Source organism: Vidua chalybeata, chromosome 18 (genome assembly GCF_026979565.1).
Source record: "Vidua chalybeata isolate OUT-0048 chromosome 18, bVidCha1 merged haplotype, whole genome shotgun sequence".
Lineage (NCBI taxonomy): Eukaryota > Metazoa > Chordata > Aves > Passeriformes > Viduidae > Vidua > Vidua chalybeata.
This window is the reverse complement of record NC_071547.1, coordinates 397,507-418,508: the sequence shown is the minus strand read 5'-3', so window position 1 is coordinate 418,508 and position 21,002 is coordinate 397,507. Positions and strand designations below refer to the sequence as shown.

General features: G+C 45.9%; 1 protein-coding gene across 2 annotated transcripts in view; it reads left to right on the top strand.

The window, feature by feature from the left end:
- ADGRD1 (adhesion G protein-coupled receptor D1) overlaps positions 1-21,002 on the top strand; it is a 129,992-nt gene that overhangs the window by 77,321 nt on the left and 31,669 nt on the right. For both annotated transcript variants that reach the window (XM_053959641.1, XM_053959640.1), the window contains 3 exons: positions 13,037-13,140; positions 15,624-15,735; positions 20,050-20,203. In XM_053959641.1, coding sequence (XP_053815616.1) covers positions 13,037-13,140; positions 15,624-15,735; positions 20,050-20,203 — 370 coding nt within the window. The remainder of the gene's footprint in view (positions 1-13,036; positions 13,141-15,623; positions 15,736-20,049; positions 20,204-21,002) is intronic.

Sequence of the window (21,002 nt, the reverse complement as noted above, 5' to 3'; positions counted from 1 at the left end):
GAGTATGCAATTGCCCACACTTGAACAGTTCTGTTTCCACAGCTATAATACATCTGTGGCCAAACAATTTGAAATGAATCTTTTTTTTTTTTGTATGAATACTGTTTTTGACAGAATGTTTATTTTTCTTTAAATTCTGGAAAAAGATTCTTACCCAAAAGGCTCTGCTTTTCATAAAAAATGGAAATAAGTTTTTGGAAATTAACTGCCTGAAAACTGTAGATTTTTTCATCAAAAGCTGTATTTTGGTACAAAAAAAAAAAAAAGGAATTTATTTTTCATGGGAATTCTTTGGGTGTTTTATACTTCCCTTCTCCTGTGGAAAGTATCATTTCCCTCTCTGCCCAGATAAATGCAGCTCTCAGGGGAGCAGCAAGAGGCAGAGGCCCCCTCCAAGGGCACCTTCACAGCCTTTCATGCAGCAACCAGGAAAACCAGGGGTGCATAATTCTGCCCTTGCAGAAAGGCAGGCAGATGCACAGAAAACAATTTTTAAAACCTAAAAAAAGGGCAATAGTGACAGTGATAAAGAATTGCAATACACACCAGTACGTGTGCAGCAGCTTCAGTCCCGGGAGAGCATCCCCAGGGAGAGCCCTTGTGAGGAAATCCATGAGCTCTTGGGAGCAGCTCAGTGTGATGAGTGCTCTGACTCTCTCAGCTCCTCGTCACATTGATTTTCCTTCTGCTCAAAGGAAAAAAAAAAAAAAAAAAAAAGGGCATAAGCTTCCCACTAATGTGACTGCAGTTCTTTAGAGTTTGCTGTTCCCAGCTGGAGTGCACAGGATCCTCAGGGGGTCCAGACAAAGCCAAGGTGTCTCTGAGCACCCAGCTCTGAAAATAAGTGACCTTCCTCAGCAGCCCCTGCACTGCCTCTGTGCAGGTGGCACTGCTAATGGCCAGAGGGCTTAGCCTGGGGGGTGACTCTGTCAAGGATGGTGACTTCTTCCTGAGTTATGCTGAATTCCAGCAAGAGTCTTCTTGCTTAAGTCCTTCTCTTTGTTCCTTCACGTGGTTAAATGTGGCTTTTTCCAGCTGCAGAATGCAGCAGGATCCAGTCCCTGGCAGCTCCTGTGGCCCTGTGCCTCCCCTCCTGCTGGCACTGCTCCAGCTCCCTCTCCCCCCTTCACAGCACCCAGCAGATCTCTCCACGAACACATTCCCTGTGCTCCTTGTGTCCACGAATGCCCTGCTGTATTCCCAGTATTCCTTAGCAGTGCAGAACTGTGTTACTAATTTATGCACCTGGCTTGGGGAGGAATTAGTGTCCCACGTGGATTCCATTTTGCTTCAGTGAACATTGATAGGAACAAAACTGTAGGGTATCTTGCATTTCCTGGTGCTGTCTCTTGAACACTTGAAGTACTGAGATCGGGGATGCTGATGAGCTGTTAGACATTTGTGGCACAGAGTGTCAGGTGGGTGTAATTTCTAGTGAGCTTAGAGCATGGAAATACGAGAAAGTTCTTGAGAACAAGCTGTGAGTCCTCCATTTTTCTTCCTGATCTTTATTCAAAACAGGTTAGATTAATTCAGTCACTGTTCTACTGTATGCCAGCTGCAGGTGATCTCCAAAGGCTGAAATCTGCTGAGATGAAAAATCACTTTTATTCTAATATTCAGAGAAAGAAATTGAAAGAGACTAGTCACAAAGGAAAATTTGAAATTCTGCAACGTGACAAAATGAACATTCACTCTGATATCTGTGAGCTCTGCACCAGGATGGGAAGAACTTTGAATGCTGTGAATTGCTTAAAACTGAGCTCAGATTACAGATATAGTTGCACACCACTCCAGGTTTTACATTAGTTTCAGCAGGAGCTTTAAGGCATTGAAGCCAAGGTGACTGAGAAAGAAGGACACAAACAATGCTGCTGCTGAGCTCAGTTTGGTGCCTTCAGAGGTGCAGGGGATCAGCAGTTGTAATGAGTTTATTTCAGGTTTGAAATCACCATCTTGGAAAACCTTACAGCCATGTGGTGCTCAGATGTCAGCCTGGCACTGACCTTTACCCTGCTGAGGAACTGGACCACAGAACATGCTGGAATGGTTTGTGTTTATCACTCTGCTGTTATGTCTGTAGCACCCCTGGCCCAAATTCTTTATTGTCAAGATTAGTTTATCTTGTTGGTCCTCACTTGAGAATGATAACATCTATTTTGAATTTTAGAGATTAGTGGTCATCAACTGGTTTAAACAAATAAATAACTTGATTGAAGGTAAAATGGGACTGCAGATGAGCAGAATGTTCCTGAAGGAACATGTTCAACCCTTGATTGCCTTTGAGAAATGTCATGGATGTAATTAAGGTCAGCAGGCAATCAGAACTTGGAGACCGTTGGGAACTCTTGGGCAGCTCTGACCAGGTCAGTGAGACTGAGGATTGTTCAGTCCCATCTTCCCAGCAAGCCCTGGCATGGTGGAGGAGCTGTGCACACGTGAAGGGATTGGCTGCTCTGATCGAGCTTCTCCTTCTGATGGGGAGCCTGAGGCAGGGGAAGCAGTCCCTCTGGCAGATAAATCATTGCTGCAGCTGCACCTTGGGAAGTCCTGTCTTTCTCCCTCCTTGATCCAGAGCAGCGTTCCAGGTTTTCCTCCATCTAGTGCAGCCAGCACAAACAGGTAGGGAGCCACTGGTGCAGCTGTGGTGGGAGAAAGAAGGAATCCATTTATACTGATGTGTTTGCTCCTTCTGGAGGAGGGCCAGGAAGAAGAGACACAGGGTGAGGAGTTGACTGAGGCGGTTTCTGCAGCAGTGGCATGGCAGTGTCCTGCTGGGTGGCACCTGGGTGGGACAGGAGACATCCCCTCGGGCCTGGGGGGATCCCAGCTCTGCCTCTGCTGCTGGGGGCCCCTGGCAGGAGGGACAGTGGCAGGAGGGGCAGTGGCAGGAGGGACAGTGGCAGTGGCAGGAGGGGCAGTGGCAGGAGGGACAGTGGCAGTGGCAGGAGGGGCAGTGGCAGGAGGGGCAGTGGCAGTGGCAGGAGGGGCAGTGGCAGTGGCAGGAGGGGCAGTGGCAGGAGGGACAGTGGCAGTGGCAGGAGGGGCAGTGGCAGGAGGGGCAGTGGCAGTGGCAGGAGGGGCAGTGGCAGGAGGGACAGTGGCAGTGGCAGGAGGGACAGTGGCAGTGGCAGGAGGGGCAGTGGCAGGAGGGACAGTGGCAGTGGCAGCAGAGGCAGAGCAGCAGCCCCGTGGCACACATGGACAGGAGTGTTTCTTCCTAGACAGCAGGAACCCAGCCCAGCACAGAGTTGCAGCTCAAAAGTGCTTCAAAGAAAATTCAGATGCTATTACTGCATTTTGGGCAGCTTTACTCCCCCTCCATCAGTCAGTGGGGCCCTCTGCTCCTGCCAAGGAACATGCCAGCCATCTGGCAGATTTGTTTTTATGGTGATCCAACAACTACAAAGCATGCCAGGCTATTTGTACCATCTGCCACGTAAATGTCACTTCAGCTAAAGGATGGTGGACACCTGGGGACCCAGGGTTCAAAAATCCTTTCAAAGAGGAATCATTTTCTCCCACAGAAAAACAGAGTTTGAAGCTTGGGCCCCCCTCCCCCAAAACACCAATGCAGGACACAACTGAAATATTTATGTCTCCTAAACCATTCTCTTAAATTGTTCTTTTTTCCTGTTTTTCCTCTGGCTGCCTTTTTCAAACTGTGAGAGTATAAAAATGGCTCCTATAAAGTTCACATGTGGATGGGCATTTCCAGCTAAGCAGTAGTGTTATACAATCTGGTAGAAATTGTTTGGGGTTTTGAGCACGTTTTCTGCATTTCTAAAGCTAGAAATGACTTTGTTTTTTATCCCGTTTGTAGCCTGTTCACAATTCAGAAGAGATCATCAATCAATATAGTTCAAGCAGCTCATCAATGGGCTTGTAAGCAGACAAGTGTTTATACAGGGAAAATACTTAAAACCATCTGATCTTGATGATGGAACTGCAGAAACAACCCATAGCATTTTTAGGGAGCCAGGATTTTGGAAGGGTTTGGGTATTTATCTGTGAGTTTCTATTTGCAAAAAGAAAATCACCCCAAATTTCTTTTCTTAGGGCAATATATGTGTTTTTATTTTATCTTTCACTGTTATAGCTGAGGCTGACTGAAAAAAAGGTGCATTAATTTGTGCTCAAAAAGGCTCTTTTGAAAAAGACCTATTGTTGCAAGATGCTTTAAAAATATGGGGGATAGATGTGTAATTTATCAGCTTGGAGCATTGTTTCCTAAATCTAATATTGCAATTATTAATCAAACACTGCACTTTGGGTGCAATACAATAGCAGTCTGAAATCATAAGCTTTTTTCTTAAAATTTCCAGCCAGCTTCATACTCTAATAGGACAATGAAATGGAAATAATGTGGCACTCTCAGTTTTCTGCTGTTTTGTAATTTTTATATAATTACTTTTCTCAGCATGCTTTTCATTGCTGGGAACATAAAAAGAATTATGCCTTAGTCCAGTAATTTTTCTTTGTGTTGCATATTTAAAAATTGGATAGGCATTGCGATTTTTTGGGTCCTTGTTTATTACCACTGACAGTTTGTGTAACTGAAAAGATCTCCACAGACAGTTCAGCCAGCCCTCAGCCATCAGATGCACAAAGATAAATCAGCCTGGGTGTTTATTCTAGCATTGCTTTGTAAACTTGCTTTGCTCTTTCTCACTCTCTCCACTTCCCCCTCCATTTTATTGCAGTGTTTATTGTCCCTGTGGAGGAGCACATCTCCCTGATGTGTTCACACTGGGACTGTGCATCATATTTCTTTTGTCCTTATGACACCCGTGCTCATCTTTCCTGAAAATCGAGCACTGCTCTTGATTTTTAACCCAGAGCCATTGTTCGTTCCTCTGCTATCCCACTCCCATGCCAGTTACAGCTCTGTTGATTTTGATGGGAGGAAATAGGAGAATTTCTGGTTGTCCCTAATCCCACAGAATTACACAGGAAAAGTTGGACTAGTGCTGCAGGATACTAAACCTCTCAAATTCCTTAGAATTGTTTGGCAGTTACTGAATTTCACTCAGCAGGGGAGAGCAAAAATGACTTTTTATTTTGGAAAAGCACAAATATTTAAGAATGCTATAACTGTCAAAATAACCGCTTTGTTTGAGAAGCATGATGGAGTAGTCTATTTTAATCAGACTACTCACCAAAAGAACATAGACTTCCTTTCTGTGGTGGAAATGAGAGCACTGAACCACTTGGCAGCCAGTTCTTCTTGCTGACTAAAGGATTTCCCTGTGCAGTATAAAAATGTTACAAGCAGGGCACCTTTATCCATCACTTCTCTTTAGATATAGTCACTCTGTGCTTGAGTTTGGTCTGCCTCTTGCAGTGGCCTTTCTGAACACTTTGTCCCCAAAAGCTGGAGTAGGGGACTCAGGGGCATCCTGGGCACGAGCCTCACTCAGTCCCAGCCCTGAGTCCAAATGGGCCTTTTGGAGCCAAAGCCCAGGCCTGGGAGAATGGAGCTAGACACACATTTTTATGGAATTGTACTGGGAGCTGGGTATTTACCTGTCCTCAGCTGCCCTGAAAGATCTCGGGCTCAGCCTGGCAGGAGACTAGAGTAAAAAACTGCAGTGAGCCCCAGCTCAGGGCAGAAATGCTGGTGTCTGCTCCAGACCAGAAGGCTGAAGGACAGCTTTATTAAAACTGTACTATATTACATTAATATACTATTTAAAGAGAGACTGTGCTATTCTACACACTCACTGCTTACTCACCCATCTAACTCAAACTGTGACTCTGCTGAGAGCCCAACACAGCTGGATCCCACTGGGCACTGAGCCCAAACAACCTTCACCAGAATCCAGCCCAGCAATCCCTGCAGGTGAACAATCTCCACACCACATTCCACATGGGCAAAGCAAAGGGGCAGAGAGAAAGATTGTTTTCTCCTCTTCTCTCTGTGCTTCTCCTGAGAGACAGAATCACATCTCTCTGTCCAGGGAATGTGACCTGCCTTGCTGTGTCTCTGCTGGACCCCTGGTGGCTCTGATCCTTCGTGTGGTGCTCTGCAGTGGACTGGAGTCTGGCTGTTAACTGGGGAGCAGGAGGAGCTGCTCCTGCTGCAGCACAAGGCAGAGAGCAGATGTTCCAGCCCTGGTGCATGGGCAAAAGCAGCTCCTTGAGTCTCTCGGGACAATCTGCTGGGAATACAGCACTTAACATTTCCTGCAAGCCTTAAACTTGAAAGGAAGGCAGAAAAAACACCCTGCACTAGCAGATTTAAGAAAAACTTGGAAATATCAGCTTTTCTGGTCTCCAAACTTTATTATAATCTGATACCACCTCACAACTTGAGTCCTTCCTCCCTGCCATGCTTCCTTCAAGCTTCATTTGAACTGAGAACTTGCTGTTTGAGATTTGTAATGAGCAGAACCCCTACAGTTTGATGACACAGTGCCCAGAACTACTTTAAAAAATGATGTGGGCATATAAAAATACTAATTAATATCTTGGCAGAGATATTTGGAAAAGTCTGTATTTTTTGTGTCACAGTGAGAAGTTTTAAATAAGCAACGTCAGGCTGGGCTGGCTGGAGGAAAATGTGCCTTTAATCCTGAAAAGCCCCCTCTGCAGCACTTTATTGCAGATTGCTTGGAACTGTGGAGTTAATAGAGAAGGGAATTCAAAAACAATTCTGCTGGAAATGGCTGATAAAGATGATTGCATTGTGAAGCATGACTCTCAGAGGCCATTTTTTCTTTAAATTCACAGTATCTGATGCATTGTGGCTTGAGAAAAGAAGTTTGTGCATCAAATTAGGCTTTTCTGTGGGTGGTGATTGTACAGTGCCACTAAGCATGGCCCCACCAAAATCGATCCTGTGGTCTCAGGGAGCCTCCTGAACTCATCACAGATGCTAATTAAAAAAAAAATGGAATGTTATTTACCTAACAAAGTGCTTGGCAAGCTGAAGGAAAACAGAGATTTGTATTGTTATTATTGTTTAACATATAAATAAAGGCCTCTGTGGACTGAAATTGAATTTCAGAAGCCTTTCTGGAGGCAATTAAAACCATTAGCTTCATCAGCCAAGGCCAGCGTTTTCATGTCTCTGAGACACTCAGGCTGCCAAAGTTAATTATTCATCCTTTTCTTAATTGGATTCAGATTACATTTTAAAGGTACAACTTCAGTAGATTTGGCTGAGCCTAACTGTTGTCCCTTACCCCCCTGCCCTTTCCCCCCAGGGATTCCTCACGGGAGGATGTTCAGACTTTGCAGAGGGGTTTGAGGGAGGGTTCCAGTGCTGGGCAGCCCCTGGCAGATCTGTCAGATCAATAAACAGCAAAAACCCTCTGTGCTGCAAGGAGCTTCATGGTGGGAAGTTTCCTGTGAGATGGAAAGCTGACCAAAGGGGACCTGAAAATCTAGCTCACTCTTCTGTTTGGACTAAGGGCAAAATGCAGTTGTCGTGGCATTTCCACCAGTGAACAAATCATTGTGGTTTAATGAAATGTATCCACTACAGGAGCACGTGCAAACGTGTCCTGGGCTGTACTGGTGAGTGAGACCAAAACACAGACCAGAGGTAAGATATCCTCAGCTTGCAGGACTCATTTTTGAGGTTGTAAAACCTTTTTTGGTTCAACAACTTGCCTTTTTCTGGAAGAGGAATTGTTTTTCAGAAAGGAGATTTCAAAAGTAGCTTAGACAGTGAAATTACTGCTTTTGGTGTCTGAATAGTGAAGCTGTAACTTGGTACAGGGACAAACCCTGTCAGGATCAGCTACGACAAGCCTTGGTTGAAGTATTGGAGCTCAGCCCTTTGTCTGATGTGTGACCTCTGAAGGCAGAAATAGAGGGATGTTTTGCAGTATGTGAAGGAGAAAATTTTAGGTTAGAACTTCCCCAGAAAAGTCCCTTCCTTTGGAGAAAGCCAAAAGTACACTCTTAGCCAAGCAGAAGAGGTGCAGTCAGTGGCCTGAGAGGTGAATAATTTGGAAAAGGACAGGGACAGGAGGGCAAATGTCCCCTGGAAAAAAGGAGCACTGAGCAGAGAGCCCAGGCAGGCGCTCTGAGCTGGCCAGGGGCTATTGTGCTCCTGTGTGTGGTCGCTCAGTAACTTCACATAAAAAAGGAGCTTTTCTCTTCTAGACACAAACAATTTTTCTTGTAGACTCTACTGAATAAGTCTTTCAGCCTGAATGACCTTTCCCAGCTCCTGTATGAAAAGTACCATCTCATTATAATAATATATTTTCATCTTCCATGCAGTTATTTATGAACAGAGGGGTTAGATAGACTTTCTCTCTCTCTTTTTTTTTTTTTTTCTTTTTCCCATGCACAGCATTATAAATGAAAAATTCGTTCTTGAGCTGGTATCTTTCCAGGATTATTTCTCAGGCCATCCACTTGCCTGAGAGTTTCCAAAATAAAAGTGTTGAGCAATGTAGTAACTTCTTTTAAGAGGGAGAGCAAGGGTAGGACAATGGGCTGAGCTGCCACAGGTGGGTGGATCTGCTCCAACCCCCCTTCTTTGGCCAGGCTTTCAGCAGCACTCAAGGTGAGGGGTGTTACAGCTGAAAGGGTGGGGGTTTTATATGAGATGGGAATTTTTGATTTTACCTTGTCAAAGCTGAAACTAAGAAACATCTGTCTCTTAGTGTTGGTGATTGCTGACACGAGTGGATGAGCTCGTTTCCTGGCTTTTCAGAGTAGAAGAATGACCATATAAATGCAAGGAAGCAAAACATTTTAGAAGAAAAGAATAATTTAATGTAGATTGGGACAAGTGTGAGAATCAAGCTTATGGGACAACTTCACAGATTGCTCAGTGTTTTATGTGGTCCTTTTTTAATGCTATTTTCCTTAATAATAGCATTGCAGCTTGATTAGAGTTTTTGTGCTGACTACAAAAACATCCCAAATTACTGTTTTATATTCCACATCATGCAGGAAGTCTGTAAACTTTCAAAAGGACAAGCTGAGGTAAGGTAAAATCAGCCCTTATCAGAGCATTGGAATTCATTGAAATAGTTTTTTAATTAATGAGGCCCAATGCTTTGACAACCCAGGTACCTCTAACAAATTGCTCCTTGTTATCCCTTCAAATGAGAATGCAGCACATCCAGATGTGCTGTGACAGCTGGGTTGAGAGGTTTGTGGAGATTGATATCTTTTAATGCAGATTCTTTTCCCTCCTTTACCACATCCCTGCAGGGAGGCTGCACACCCTGGAAATCATTCCAAGCCTCCTTTCATGTGCTATCTCAAGTTCTTTCCCTGCAACTCACATCTGCACAGGCAGGAGCTGCTTCCAGGCCTCCTGCCCCCTCCAGCCCAGCTGCTCCCTCTGAGAGCTGCTGCTGCAGGCTCCTCTGGGTCCTTAGCAGCAATTAAAATCAGCTCAGAGCTGAGCCCAGCTCTGTCCCTCACACGGGGCAGGAGGAGAAGCTGCACTGCAGTGGTGCTGCTTTTGAAAAAGCTGTTACAGACTGATGTATTGATTTAGGAGCATCACTCTTAGAGCCTCATCAGATTTTGGTTGTGTTCACCAGAGCAAGAGCAATTTCCAGCTCACAGATGCAGGGACCTATGTAGGTTATTTCAGGTTTCAGTGAATCTCATACATTTTGTTGTAGAAGAGATTTTTTTTTCCCTTTTCCATTTCTAAGTCATAGAGGCTCAGTTGGATTCACATTTTGTCTTGCCCTGCAGGGGTTTCTGGAGAAAGACTGAACTAAAACCCAGAGACAGACTTTCTTAGAAACGTGACATCAAAGAAATTAGAGAGCAAAACCTATTTGTGTGATCATCATCTTCTTTTGGATTACTATGGGAAAAAAAACAAACAGTTTGATTTGGGGGGAATGGAACACCTTTCCCACATGGAAAGAGTTGGGTTTGTTCAGCCTGGAGAGGAGAAGACTTCAGGCTGACCTAATTGTGGCCTTCCAGCACCTGAAGGGAGCCTGCAAGATGGAGAGGCTGTTGACAAGAGCAGGCAGTGACAGAAAAAGGGGGAATGGCTTCAAACAGAAGGAGGGAAGGTTTTGAGTAGACACTGGGAAGAAATTCCTCCCTGTGAGGGTGGGCAGGCCTGGCACAGGTGCCCAGAGCAGATCCCTGGCAGTGTCCCAGGCCAGGCTGGCCAGGGCTGGGAGCAGCCTGGGACAGTGGCAGGTGTCCCTGCCAGGGCAGGGGTGGCACTGCACCGTTAAGGTCCCTTCCAACCCAGGCCATTCTGGGATTCTGTGATTTTTGCCCATTCCCACTGGTTTGCTCCCCGGGATCTTCTGCATTTGTCTGTGATAGTGAGGACACGCCACCCCTCTGAGATCTCTGCCAGTGCAAACACCACGATAGACTGCTGTAAATCTGAATTTTCCCTGAGCAGGGAAACTCTCTAGGGAGCATTTTCTGACTGCTGAGAAATACTGATTTCAGAGTGACTTTACATCTGAAAAGCTTCCTCAGCTCCCCTCCCCCTTCTGTAGAATTGTGAGCCACCTGCAGCCAGGGAAAAGGGTGTCTACTGGAGGAATCAGGAAATAAGGTCCATGCATTTTGGACATGAATATACCTGATGAGGAAATCACTTCTAAAGTGCTCCATTTACCACACAGATGATTCCTATTTCAGGAATATTCTGTGAAGAATGCCTGTACATTGGTTCTTTGGGGGATGAGGGACGATAGCATCTCTTCTGTAGGAATTATCCGGAGCTTTTAAGCTGTTCCAGTACACAAAACTCTTTTGTTTCCATAATTGATGCTGTCCAGTCAGGGAAAAGAAATGTGTCTTTGGCTGAAAAAAGAAAAAATACTCAAGAGCTGCATCATATTTCCTAGGAACAGTGACACCATAGCAACAGTTGTCTTTCAGTGCTGCTGCATCCCTTAATGGCTCTCAGGTTGCTGAGCTCTTCTGCTGGAAACTCAGCACACGTGAGCTGCTACAGTTGGCAGATAATTACAGTGAAAACCTACATACACAACACATCTTCTTGTCTGTATTTATGTTTTCCCATGAACACATGGCACATTATTTCTCTCCTTTAAAAGGAATTTTAATGGAGAGTTTATTGGTAGAGCTGCTTCGGTTTGATAATCTCTAATGGAATACTTTGTTTGGGTGGGAAATTTTATTGTGTGTGTGGAAAAGAATAGAAAATCCCAAACATATGTGAAAGGAGTAGTTTTTATTATATAAATGTGCTGTAAAAAAAGTTTTGGAAAGATATCATTCCTTTTAGTATTTTTTAAATAATAAATATTTTTCAGCTTGGAATTTAATTAATAGTAAATCAAGATTAAAATAGTAACAGTATTTCAAGCATCAAAATTAAAACTTTTTGATTGACTCTTTTTTTTTCCTTCAGTTTATGAAAATGTCAAGTCTATCCAAAATCAAGTCAGGAAAAATGTTTGAAAATTCTTCTAGAATGAGAAAGCTTTTTCCTGCCTGGCTCTGTTCTACTTATTACATATTAATACTGCCTGGCTCTCTTTGTTGGGTGTGGCTCTTTTGTCATTCTGTTATGAGAACTTGCATGGAAAATTAAACCATGCTCTGATTAATTGAAGATGAATGGCCAAACCACACTGTCCCTCTTGCACTGACTCTGTCCAGGTTTAACACAGATCCTGGTGGAGAGCACTGTGGAGTTACAGTTTAAATGTTCCTAAAAATGGCATTATCTCCACAAGAGGTGCCAGGAGCTAGAAGCAGGGGCTGAGAGCAGAGGTTTGCCCTCCTGCTGCTCACGCTGGGCCCTTGCTGGGGTTTTTCACTCTGTAGTGTCAGCCCAGCTCCCTCGGCAGGCGCTGCCAACACGCTCCTTCACACGGAGCCGGTGGCTGCATCGGGCTGTGGTGGATGTGTTCTCTGGCTGGCCGGCTCTGCCTGCACGGTGGTGCTTGCACAGGGAGGGGAATGACTGCAGCAGCACTGCAGCGTCACTGCGAGCAGCACAGGGCCCTGCGAGCAGCACTGCAGCATCACTGCATCACTGCGAGCAGCGCTGCAGCATCACTGCATCACTGTGAGCAGCACTGCAGCATCACTGCGAGCAGCACAGGGACCTGCGAGCAGCACTGCAGCATCACTGCGAGCAGCACAGGGCCCTGCGAGCAGCACTGCAGCATCACTGCATCACTGTGAGCAGCACTGCAGCATCACTGCATCACTGTGAGCAGCACTGCAGCGTCACTGCGAGCAGCACAGGGCCCTGCGAGCAGCACTGCAGCATCACTGCATCACTGTGAGCAGCACTGCAGCATCACTGCGAGCAGCACAGGGCCCTGCGAGCAGCGCTGCAGCATCACTGCATCACTGTGAGCAGCACTGCAGCATCACTGCGAGCAGCGCTGCAGCATCACTGCATCACTGTGAGCAGCACTGCAGCATCACTGCGAGCAGCGCTGCAGCATCACTGCATCACTGTGAGCAGCACTGCAGCATCACTGCATCACTGTGAGCAGCACTGCAGCATCACTGCGAGCAGCACAGGGCCCTGCGAGCAGCACTGCAGCATCACTGCATCACTGCGAGCAGCGCTGCAGCATCACTGCGAGCGGTATTGCAGCATCACTGCATCACTGTGAGCAGCACTGCAGCATCACTGCGAGCAGTGCTACTGCATCACTGCATCACTGTGAGCAGCACTGCAGCATCACTGCGAGCTGCGAGCAGCGCTACTGCATCACAGGGCCTGAGCTGAGCTGCCCAGGCTGCCCGAGCCCTGCAGCCACGGCAGAAACCGCTGGAAGCTGCAGGGACCGGGCTGTGACACACGACAGGGGCCGAGCCGCGGGCAGGCTGTCCCGGCTGCTGGGACCGGGCTGTGACACACGACAGGGGCAGGCTGTCCCGGCTGCTGGGACCGGGCTGTGACACACGACAGGGGCAGGCTGTCCCGGCTGCTGCCCGGGTGCGGAGCTGGCTGCGCGCTGCCGGCGGAGCCGCCAGGAGCGGAGGGCAGCGCAGGGCAGCGCAGGGCAGGGCAGGGCAGGGCTGGCCGTGCTCAGGGTGACGCGCACTCACAGCTCTGTTCTGGTCTCTCCTTTGCGTGCAGCTAACGAGAGAACACCAGGTGGCCCTCTCCTCCATCACTTACATCGGCTGCGCCCTGTCCATCTTCTGCCTGACGATCACCCTGGTCACGTTCGCTGTGCTGTCGTGAGTAATTTTAACTTCATACCTGCTGAGCAGCTAGCACGCAGAAAGGCAAGCGGGATCCCGTCAGCTACTCAGGATAAAACAAAGGCTATTAATTCTACAACCTTCCTTAATTAGATTCTGCACATGTATTTGTAACACTTGGTTGGTTATTTCTAAATTACTTTCATTTCCTGAAATGGGATGGTCTTTATATAGCAAGCTATTTCAATCTCATGAGAGATTTTTAATTTTTTTTTTTTTTTTAAAGTGTCCATGCTTTGCTATAGTTCAGGAATCTTGCAAACAGCCTTGTAGGAGGTCTTGGTCTGGACTCCAGTACAAGGTGAGCAGGGACTGCAGGACCACCCCCTCTGCCCCCCCACATCTTTGGGTTGCTTGGAGCACACAGACAGCACTTTCTGCTTTTCCACTGTCCTGTCTGTAATGCAGGCTGTTTAGAAAGGAATGCCCAGTAAGGAAGTCTCAGTCAGCACTGGCTGCCTGACTTTAGTTTCACACAACTTGTACACAATTACCTCATACAACCCATGTTTATGTTCAAGAGTCTCGCTGTTCTCCATCAGGCTGTGGTGCTTTAGTGGGATAAAGGACACTGTAAGCAGTGTGAAATTCACTCCGTGGCTCATGGTTAAAAACCTCTGCATCTCCTGCCCAAAACAGGGCAGCCCCTGTGAGGGCTCTCTGTGCTGGGAAGGTTTCTGTCCCAGGGTACTCAGGACCTTTATTCCTATTTATGTTCCAGTAGTGACAAATGAGTTTGAGGCCCAGCTGAGCTTGATACAAACATTTCTGGAAAAAAGCTTTCATAAAGGTTTGTGTCTAAATAAGAAACAGAAAACCTGACTAAGGGTGAAGTAACTTGTCCAAGGTTGTGCAGCACTTCGAGAGTACAGCAAGGAGTGGGATTCTTGTCTCCTTTCACACACTAAACCATATTGTTCCCACTTAATAGTTTGAGTTTTGTTTTCTGTGCCTAAGCATGTATTTTGGACATCCTGTTAAGAGGCCAGTTTCTAGGGGAAAGGACCTGCTGAATCTCAGTAAACTGATTGCAATGCTTGTTTTTTTCCAGACCCCATATTATTTCCAAGTTTTGAGATCTGTGTTGGTCATACTTGGATTAAGAGAATAACATGTGGCAAACTCCACTCTAAATAAGTCCAACATCTGCCTGTCTGACATTGTGCTGTTGGCATGTTTAGGCTAAGGGAATGACCTGCTCCATTTTAGTCTGAGTGCAAAATTGGATGTTAGAGTGTTTAGAAAGGAAAAAGGAGCAAAAGGAGGAGGTGTTGCTGCAGCAGGGATGAAAACTCCTCAAGGAACTGGAGGCAAACAGAAGACTTGGAAGAGAGCTTGGAGCCAGCTGACTGTCACAGGATTAAGCACCCCACCTACAGACAGCATCCTTCAAACTGCCAATTTAACATAATTTGATTATCTTTTCACTCGAGAGCAGGGTCTCATTAAGCAGCTGAAGTGCAATTTTGCAATGTGGTGTTAGATGACTGTGACATAAGTGGAGAAAAATCTGGCAAGTTCTTTGCTACTCCATGTCCTGGCAATGGCAGCCCCTTCCTGGGAGGGCAGTGAGCCCTGCTCCCCTCCTGGGTGACACTGCCCAGCTTGTGACACATGGAGCTCCCCATTACAAAGCCATTGGCAGCAGGCAGAGCATCCTTTGAGTTACTTTTTGGGATCTCGACACTTGTTGTCATCTCCCTCTTCATTCCCTTCCCATGGAGCAGTGCAGCAGGCAGGGTGCATTGGAATAGGAACCTGTTATCACCAGGACTGTTTGTTTTTAAAGAGAACAGAGTTGAAGGCAAGGCCTGAGATGTTCAGATCAATGTTTTTGTTTTCTGTTTCCTATTTTGGGATGAGAACAGAAACACGAGGTCAGCAGACTTCCAGGAAAGCCTGTTCTTGTCAGATTTCCAGCTGGTTTTTGAAAAGCCAAGAGAGATATGTTCAAATGATGTTGAAACCACAGTCAGGTCCCTGTCAAGACAGGCGTTGCCCATCTGTATATGGAGCTATAGTTCCTGTGCTCAGAAGTTATATTTGTATAAATCAGAATTGGAACCAATGTACTTTCCTATTCCCTTATTTCCCAACAAAATAAACCCAGGAACTCTGGCACAGTGTGGGCACAGCAGGTGCCATGTGCTTTCTGTGAGGAGTGGGTGTGACCTGCTTGGCATCCCCAGCGCCCTTCAGGATCACACCCTTTGCTGATATTCTGTCACCATTCTGTCACATCAACTTGCTCACGGGCAAATCAGTCTCCTGCTGCCTCCGGGGCAGCAGCAGGATGCCAAGGGCTGCACTCAGGTTCCACCCACGCTGCTGGGAGGGGAGCTCAAAGAGCCCACGGCGACCACCCCACCAAAAGCAAAAGCCAGTCCAGGTGCCTGCAGGTGAGTGACGGGCACACTGGTGCCCGGGGAGCCGTGCTGAGCTGTTTCTGTGCCCTGCAGGTCTGTCAGCACCATCCGCAACCAGCGCTACCACATCCACGCCAACCTGTCCTGCGCCGTGCTGCTGGCCCAGGCCCTGCTGCTGGCCAGCTTCCAGCTCAGCCCTGCAACCGTGAGTCTCACTGGGGTCTTCTGGGGCAGCCCCACCACTGGGGGCAGCTTCTGCATGGCGAGGTCGGTCTTTAACAGGCCTTAGCCAAAAAATGCCATCCTGCTGCAGGGGGAGCTCCTTAGGCAGAGTACCAGGGTCTAAGCCATTCAATCTGGCATCTAAAACAGCTGGCTTAGGTTAAGACAAATAGGCCAAGTTAACAGCACCACATACCAGTAAAACCAATTTATTTCCGCTGTTAATTTTAAAAACACAATTTAAAGCAATGTTAAGGTCTTTGATGGAAAGTTCCACCTGAAGAGCAGAAACAAAACCTGATTTTACAATAAACTTCCAGGGTGCCCTGTGTTTGTGCTGGTAAAAACTTGTCTACTTTTGTGACCAGCTGGTGCTCCACATTATTTTTCAGAAGCAGCCAGTGGTTTCTATTATTGGGGGGGTGGTGGTGTTTTTTCTCAGTAGAAGTTAATATGAGGTTTGCACATTGTTCATTTTGCCAATACAACAGCTACCTAAATTTCTATTCAGCTCAAATGGGATCCCTTGAATTTCTGTTAGGTTTATAAATAACTGTAATGTCTGGTTTGCACAGGCAGTCATTACCTGAGGACCTAAAAGCACTTTGGAAAACTAAGTTCATATTCTTTTGCTGTTTAACATTCGGGTGGGTCCTGAATGAGTCATGCAATGTGCAAGGGAGAAAATGAAACTGGATGGTTTAGAAGGAAAATAAAATGGAGACATTGGAGAGCAGAAAAAGATGAAACTGAAGACAGTTGAAACCAGGCATGAAAATAATCCTCTTTAAGTAGAGAGCTAAACCCTGTTGAAAGGACATAGGCTTGAGGGCAGTAGAAGGTTCACTCAGCAGGACAGTGTGTCACATTCTCACAGGTTTTTCTTTTTCATCCATCCCAAATTTTCAGACAGTTCAGCTGAGTCACTTCAGATGGTGTGTGAAAGCCTCTTTACAGCTGACCGGGGCCAGCACGGCCCTGAGTCTGTTCCGTGGTGGAAACTCCAGCTGTGTGTCCTGGTGTGGGCTGGAGGAGATAGAGCCGTGTTCTCCAGGGACCAGCCCCAGTGCCACCCACATCCACAGCGTGCCTTGGTCACACTCAGGTCCTGCTCGTTTAGTCAAGCTCTTGAAATGCTCACACAGGTGGCAGTTTAATAGGTGCAGATTTCCTCTTAAACCTACCCCAGACCTACTTTGGTGAAATCGGGATGGTAGCACAAGGATGCAAGACCTGTTTTACACCAGGCTTTGTGAACGAAATGCTTCACAGAATCCGTGGATTTTTTAGCCCTACCTTCTCTATAACAGCTGTAATTGTATGGGATAACAGTGTAAAGATCTGAACGCTGGCAGACGTGGTGTAAATACTGCGTTGTCCTCTTGGAATCCGGGGGGGTTGTGATTCATCCTTTTATTGGTCTCCTGTCCTTACCTACTCTGAGCAGGTCTGACAGCAGCCTAAATACCTTTAATTGCAGCTTTAATTGAACTGCTGAACGGTCGTTTACAGAAAGAGGGAGGCACTGTTTACACTACAGGTGTGAATTTGTGATCTTTGCCAGGGCCGGTGTGTCGGTGCAGAGCCGATCTGGGTGCCCTTGCAGGACCCTCTGTGTCCCCCTGCTCGAGGCTGGCATCACCTCCTTGCCCTGAGCCTCCCCATCCTTTCCCCATCTCTGTCTCTGGGGATATTTTGGTTTTGATTGCAGATATGTCATACAGCATTCCCTGCTATTTTTCAGATGCGTTATTTAATGATTTACAATTCATTCTACAGCAATTTTTCTTTTGTAGAATAACAGTGGATGTTTTTTTTTTCTTTTGTAGAATAATAGTGTTTTTTTCACCACAAAGCTCTATCTTCACAAACAGGACTTTAATCTTTCCAGTACACCTAATTTATTCATTTATTTATAAAAAGCTGGTCATTGACACCTATCATTAATAGTTAACTGATCATGGTATATTCCAGGAAGGCAATTCTTCGCAAAATCAGGATGTCTTTTTATGTCTTTATGTTATTGAGACACAGGAAAATGAAAATTGAAGTATAAGGTGTTAGCCAGCACGGAGTTTTTCCCAGCACAACCAGCAAATCTAGTGTCTCTATCTGCAGTTCTGTATCAGGGTATTTATCTCTTTCTCACTCAATACTCCTGCCTGGCATTGCTGGAAACATCCAAATGGAGAGGTGAAACAAGTTGCTTTTGTTTGTGATGTATCTGTAAAATTACCTATCTGTTTTAAGACTGTCCTCGGGGGAAAAAAAAGACAAACTGGGAGGCCTTTCTGAAAGCCTGCTTTACTTTCTCATCAGCAATAACAGGACAGACCTTGCTGCTGGCTGGGCTGCTTTTTCTATTTCCACAGACCCTCTGCAGGAATAAGATCTGCCTTTGTAGGAGTATTCTGCTAAAAGCAGGGTGTTTCACAAGGTGCAGCAAGAGAGACATGCTTTGGGCTCAGCTTCTCAGTGATTTTACAGAAGGCAATTTTGCCATATAACAGTAACTTCTAAGCAATAATCAAGGCAAAAAAAAAAAACCCAACCAGAACAAGCAGCAACTTTGCTATGGATTTTATGTACAAATCTGCAACTAGGTATTATACAAAATTCTATACAGACCAACCTCCTGCTACTTCAGTGTGTGTTATTTTTCTGCTGTTTTGTGATTCATATTGTTTGGCTAGTCAAAAGTTGGAAAATATCCATTTGACAGAGCTAGCCTGTATGTCAGCTTTTTGTTGCATTTAGATTCTTGTGGACTAATCTTCTGGTAGAAATCAAAAGGCATTAAAATGGATTTTATAGCCTTGTGATAAAATTAACTGGAAAGGCTCTTACAGCTTTTGTCAATAAGCTAATCTGGTTTAATAATATGTCACTGAACTTTGTGAAATACTAAACCACATACAGACCTCACTTACACAAATTAACCCCAAATTTATTGCTTTGGAACACAGGTAGTCCCATTGGATTTGCATTAGAATGTCCTTGCAATGTCCAAGTGAGTCTGTACAGGAAAGCCTCCATTTTCATTATGCTACCAAGTCCCAGCATTTTATTTTCATTGGAGTACAAAATCCCACACCATCAACAGAAAGAATAAAATCACAGCACAGCTTAGCTCAGGCAGCCAAGGGAACTAACCAGTAACATCTGAGGCAGCAAACTGGTTCCTGCTGGTGGAGCTCCCCAGCACAGCCTCCACCTGCCTGGAGCCTTCCTGGGGCTGGTCCAGCTGAGGAAGGCAAAAGCCTTCCCAGCCCAGGGCTGGCTGCAGGCAGCCCTGGGAGTTCTGCAGGTGCCACAGAGGGGTGGCACAGCTGCAGGGCACAGTGTCCCTCCCAGCCACCTGCCACAGACAGGGCAGGGCTGTGGGGCAGGGCTGGGCTGCTGCAGCTGAGCTGAGGCAGAGCAAACCAGGTCCTCTCGTGGGGACATCCCTGTGGGGACATCCCTGAGGGGACATCACCTGGGGACATCCCTGTGGGGATGTCCCTGAGGGGACATCAGCGTGGGGACATCCCTGTGGGGACATCCATGCAGCCAGCTCTGCTCTGTCACTGAGTGATGGGCACAGCCACTCTGCTGGGACCTCCTCGAAAGAGTGAGTGAGGAAAGGGAAAAGCAAACAGTGAGGAAGGGGAAAGCAGAGAGGGAGGAAAGGGAAAAGCAGAGAGTGAAAAAAGGGAAAAGCAGAGAGGGAAGAAGGGGAAAGCAGAGAGTGAGGAAAGGGAAAAGCAGAGAGTGAGGAAAGGCCGGGGGGAGCACCTGAGGCTGGGGAAGAAGAAAAGATTCCATTCTCCTATTTTTAAAGCAGGCTGGTCAGAGGCTTAGAGAAAAATTAAAGATGGCTGAGAGGAGCACCTCAAGGAAAAGCAGGCAGCAGGGTACAGGACAACACTTGTACCCCACTTCTTTGACTCCTGTATTTACTACAGGCTCAGCAACCAGGTGCAGACACTCAGTTTTGATTCCCTAAATATTTTGTAGACTTTAATGGGAGTATTGCTCCTACTGTTAAAAATAAATAACACATTTGGATTTCCACACCACATTTGGCAGTGTTGTTAGGTTTTTTTTATTTTTAAGGTAAGAGGATTTGTTACTCTGAAGCTAACTGAAAATGCAGTAGGAAAATGAAATTGTCTATTGCTTTCTTTTTAAGACAGTTTTACTTCAGTGATTTAGCATTTAGCCTGCAAATGTCTATAGAAGTTAAAAAAGAAAAAGAAAACCGACGTGACTGTATCACCAAGAACTAATGTATTCATTTTTACTCTTAATTTAGCTGCCTTGCAAGATATTGGCCATTCTCCTTCATTTTTTCTTCCTGAGTGCGTTTGCATGGATGCTGGTGGAAGGATTTCATCTTTACAGCATGGTGATCAAAGTATTTGGGTCAGAAGAAAGCAAGCACTTATATTATTATGGAATTGGATGGGGTAAGCATTTAGTAGCTGCTTACTTTAAGTCTCCTCACTATGGGATAAGATTATATTCAGAAGCATATTTGAAATTGTCATCTTATGATCACAGTTTGCCTTACTGACAGTAGGTCTGTTGGATGAGAAAATGCATCATTTTTCTGACTGCAATCAGACTTCAAGACGTGTAGTCCTTGAGCTTAATTCCACTGTAGGGAATGCCACAGCCTCTCCAGGCAAGATCAGACCCTTGATTGCCAAACCAATGGCAGGACTGAGGGAGGGAAATCTCACTACACCGCTGTGTTCTTTTTTTGGTTCTAACTCACACCAGTGGCTTATTCCAGCTGTATTCTGCAAAGTCGTGCATGAAAAACGGGCACAGCAGCACAGAATTGTCACAAGACTTCATTGGTAGGTGCTTTGTGCCTTGAAATCCTTAAATTAAAAGTGTGCACAGAACTCCAGTATTATTATATTAGGAATGAAGAAGTGGTTCTGTGACATGGGAATGCCTCAGACAATAATTCAAGGCTTTCTAGATGCAACAATGAAAGCATAACCCGTGTGCATTTCTGGAGAGCCAGAGCTGAGTATTTTAACATATTTAAAGGGCTGCAGACCCTGCCAGCAGAGCAAAGTCACCTGCTGTCACAGCCCTTGGAGAGCAGCAGTGGTGCTTGACAAAGCTCCACATTCGGAAGGAGAGGGAACCTCATTCACTGAGTCAAAAATAGGTGTGAAAAATAGAAAAGGAATATCCATGCAATTGCAGGCAATTTCAAAATATGTTAAAATATGCATTATATTTCCTTCT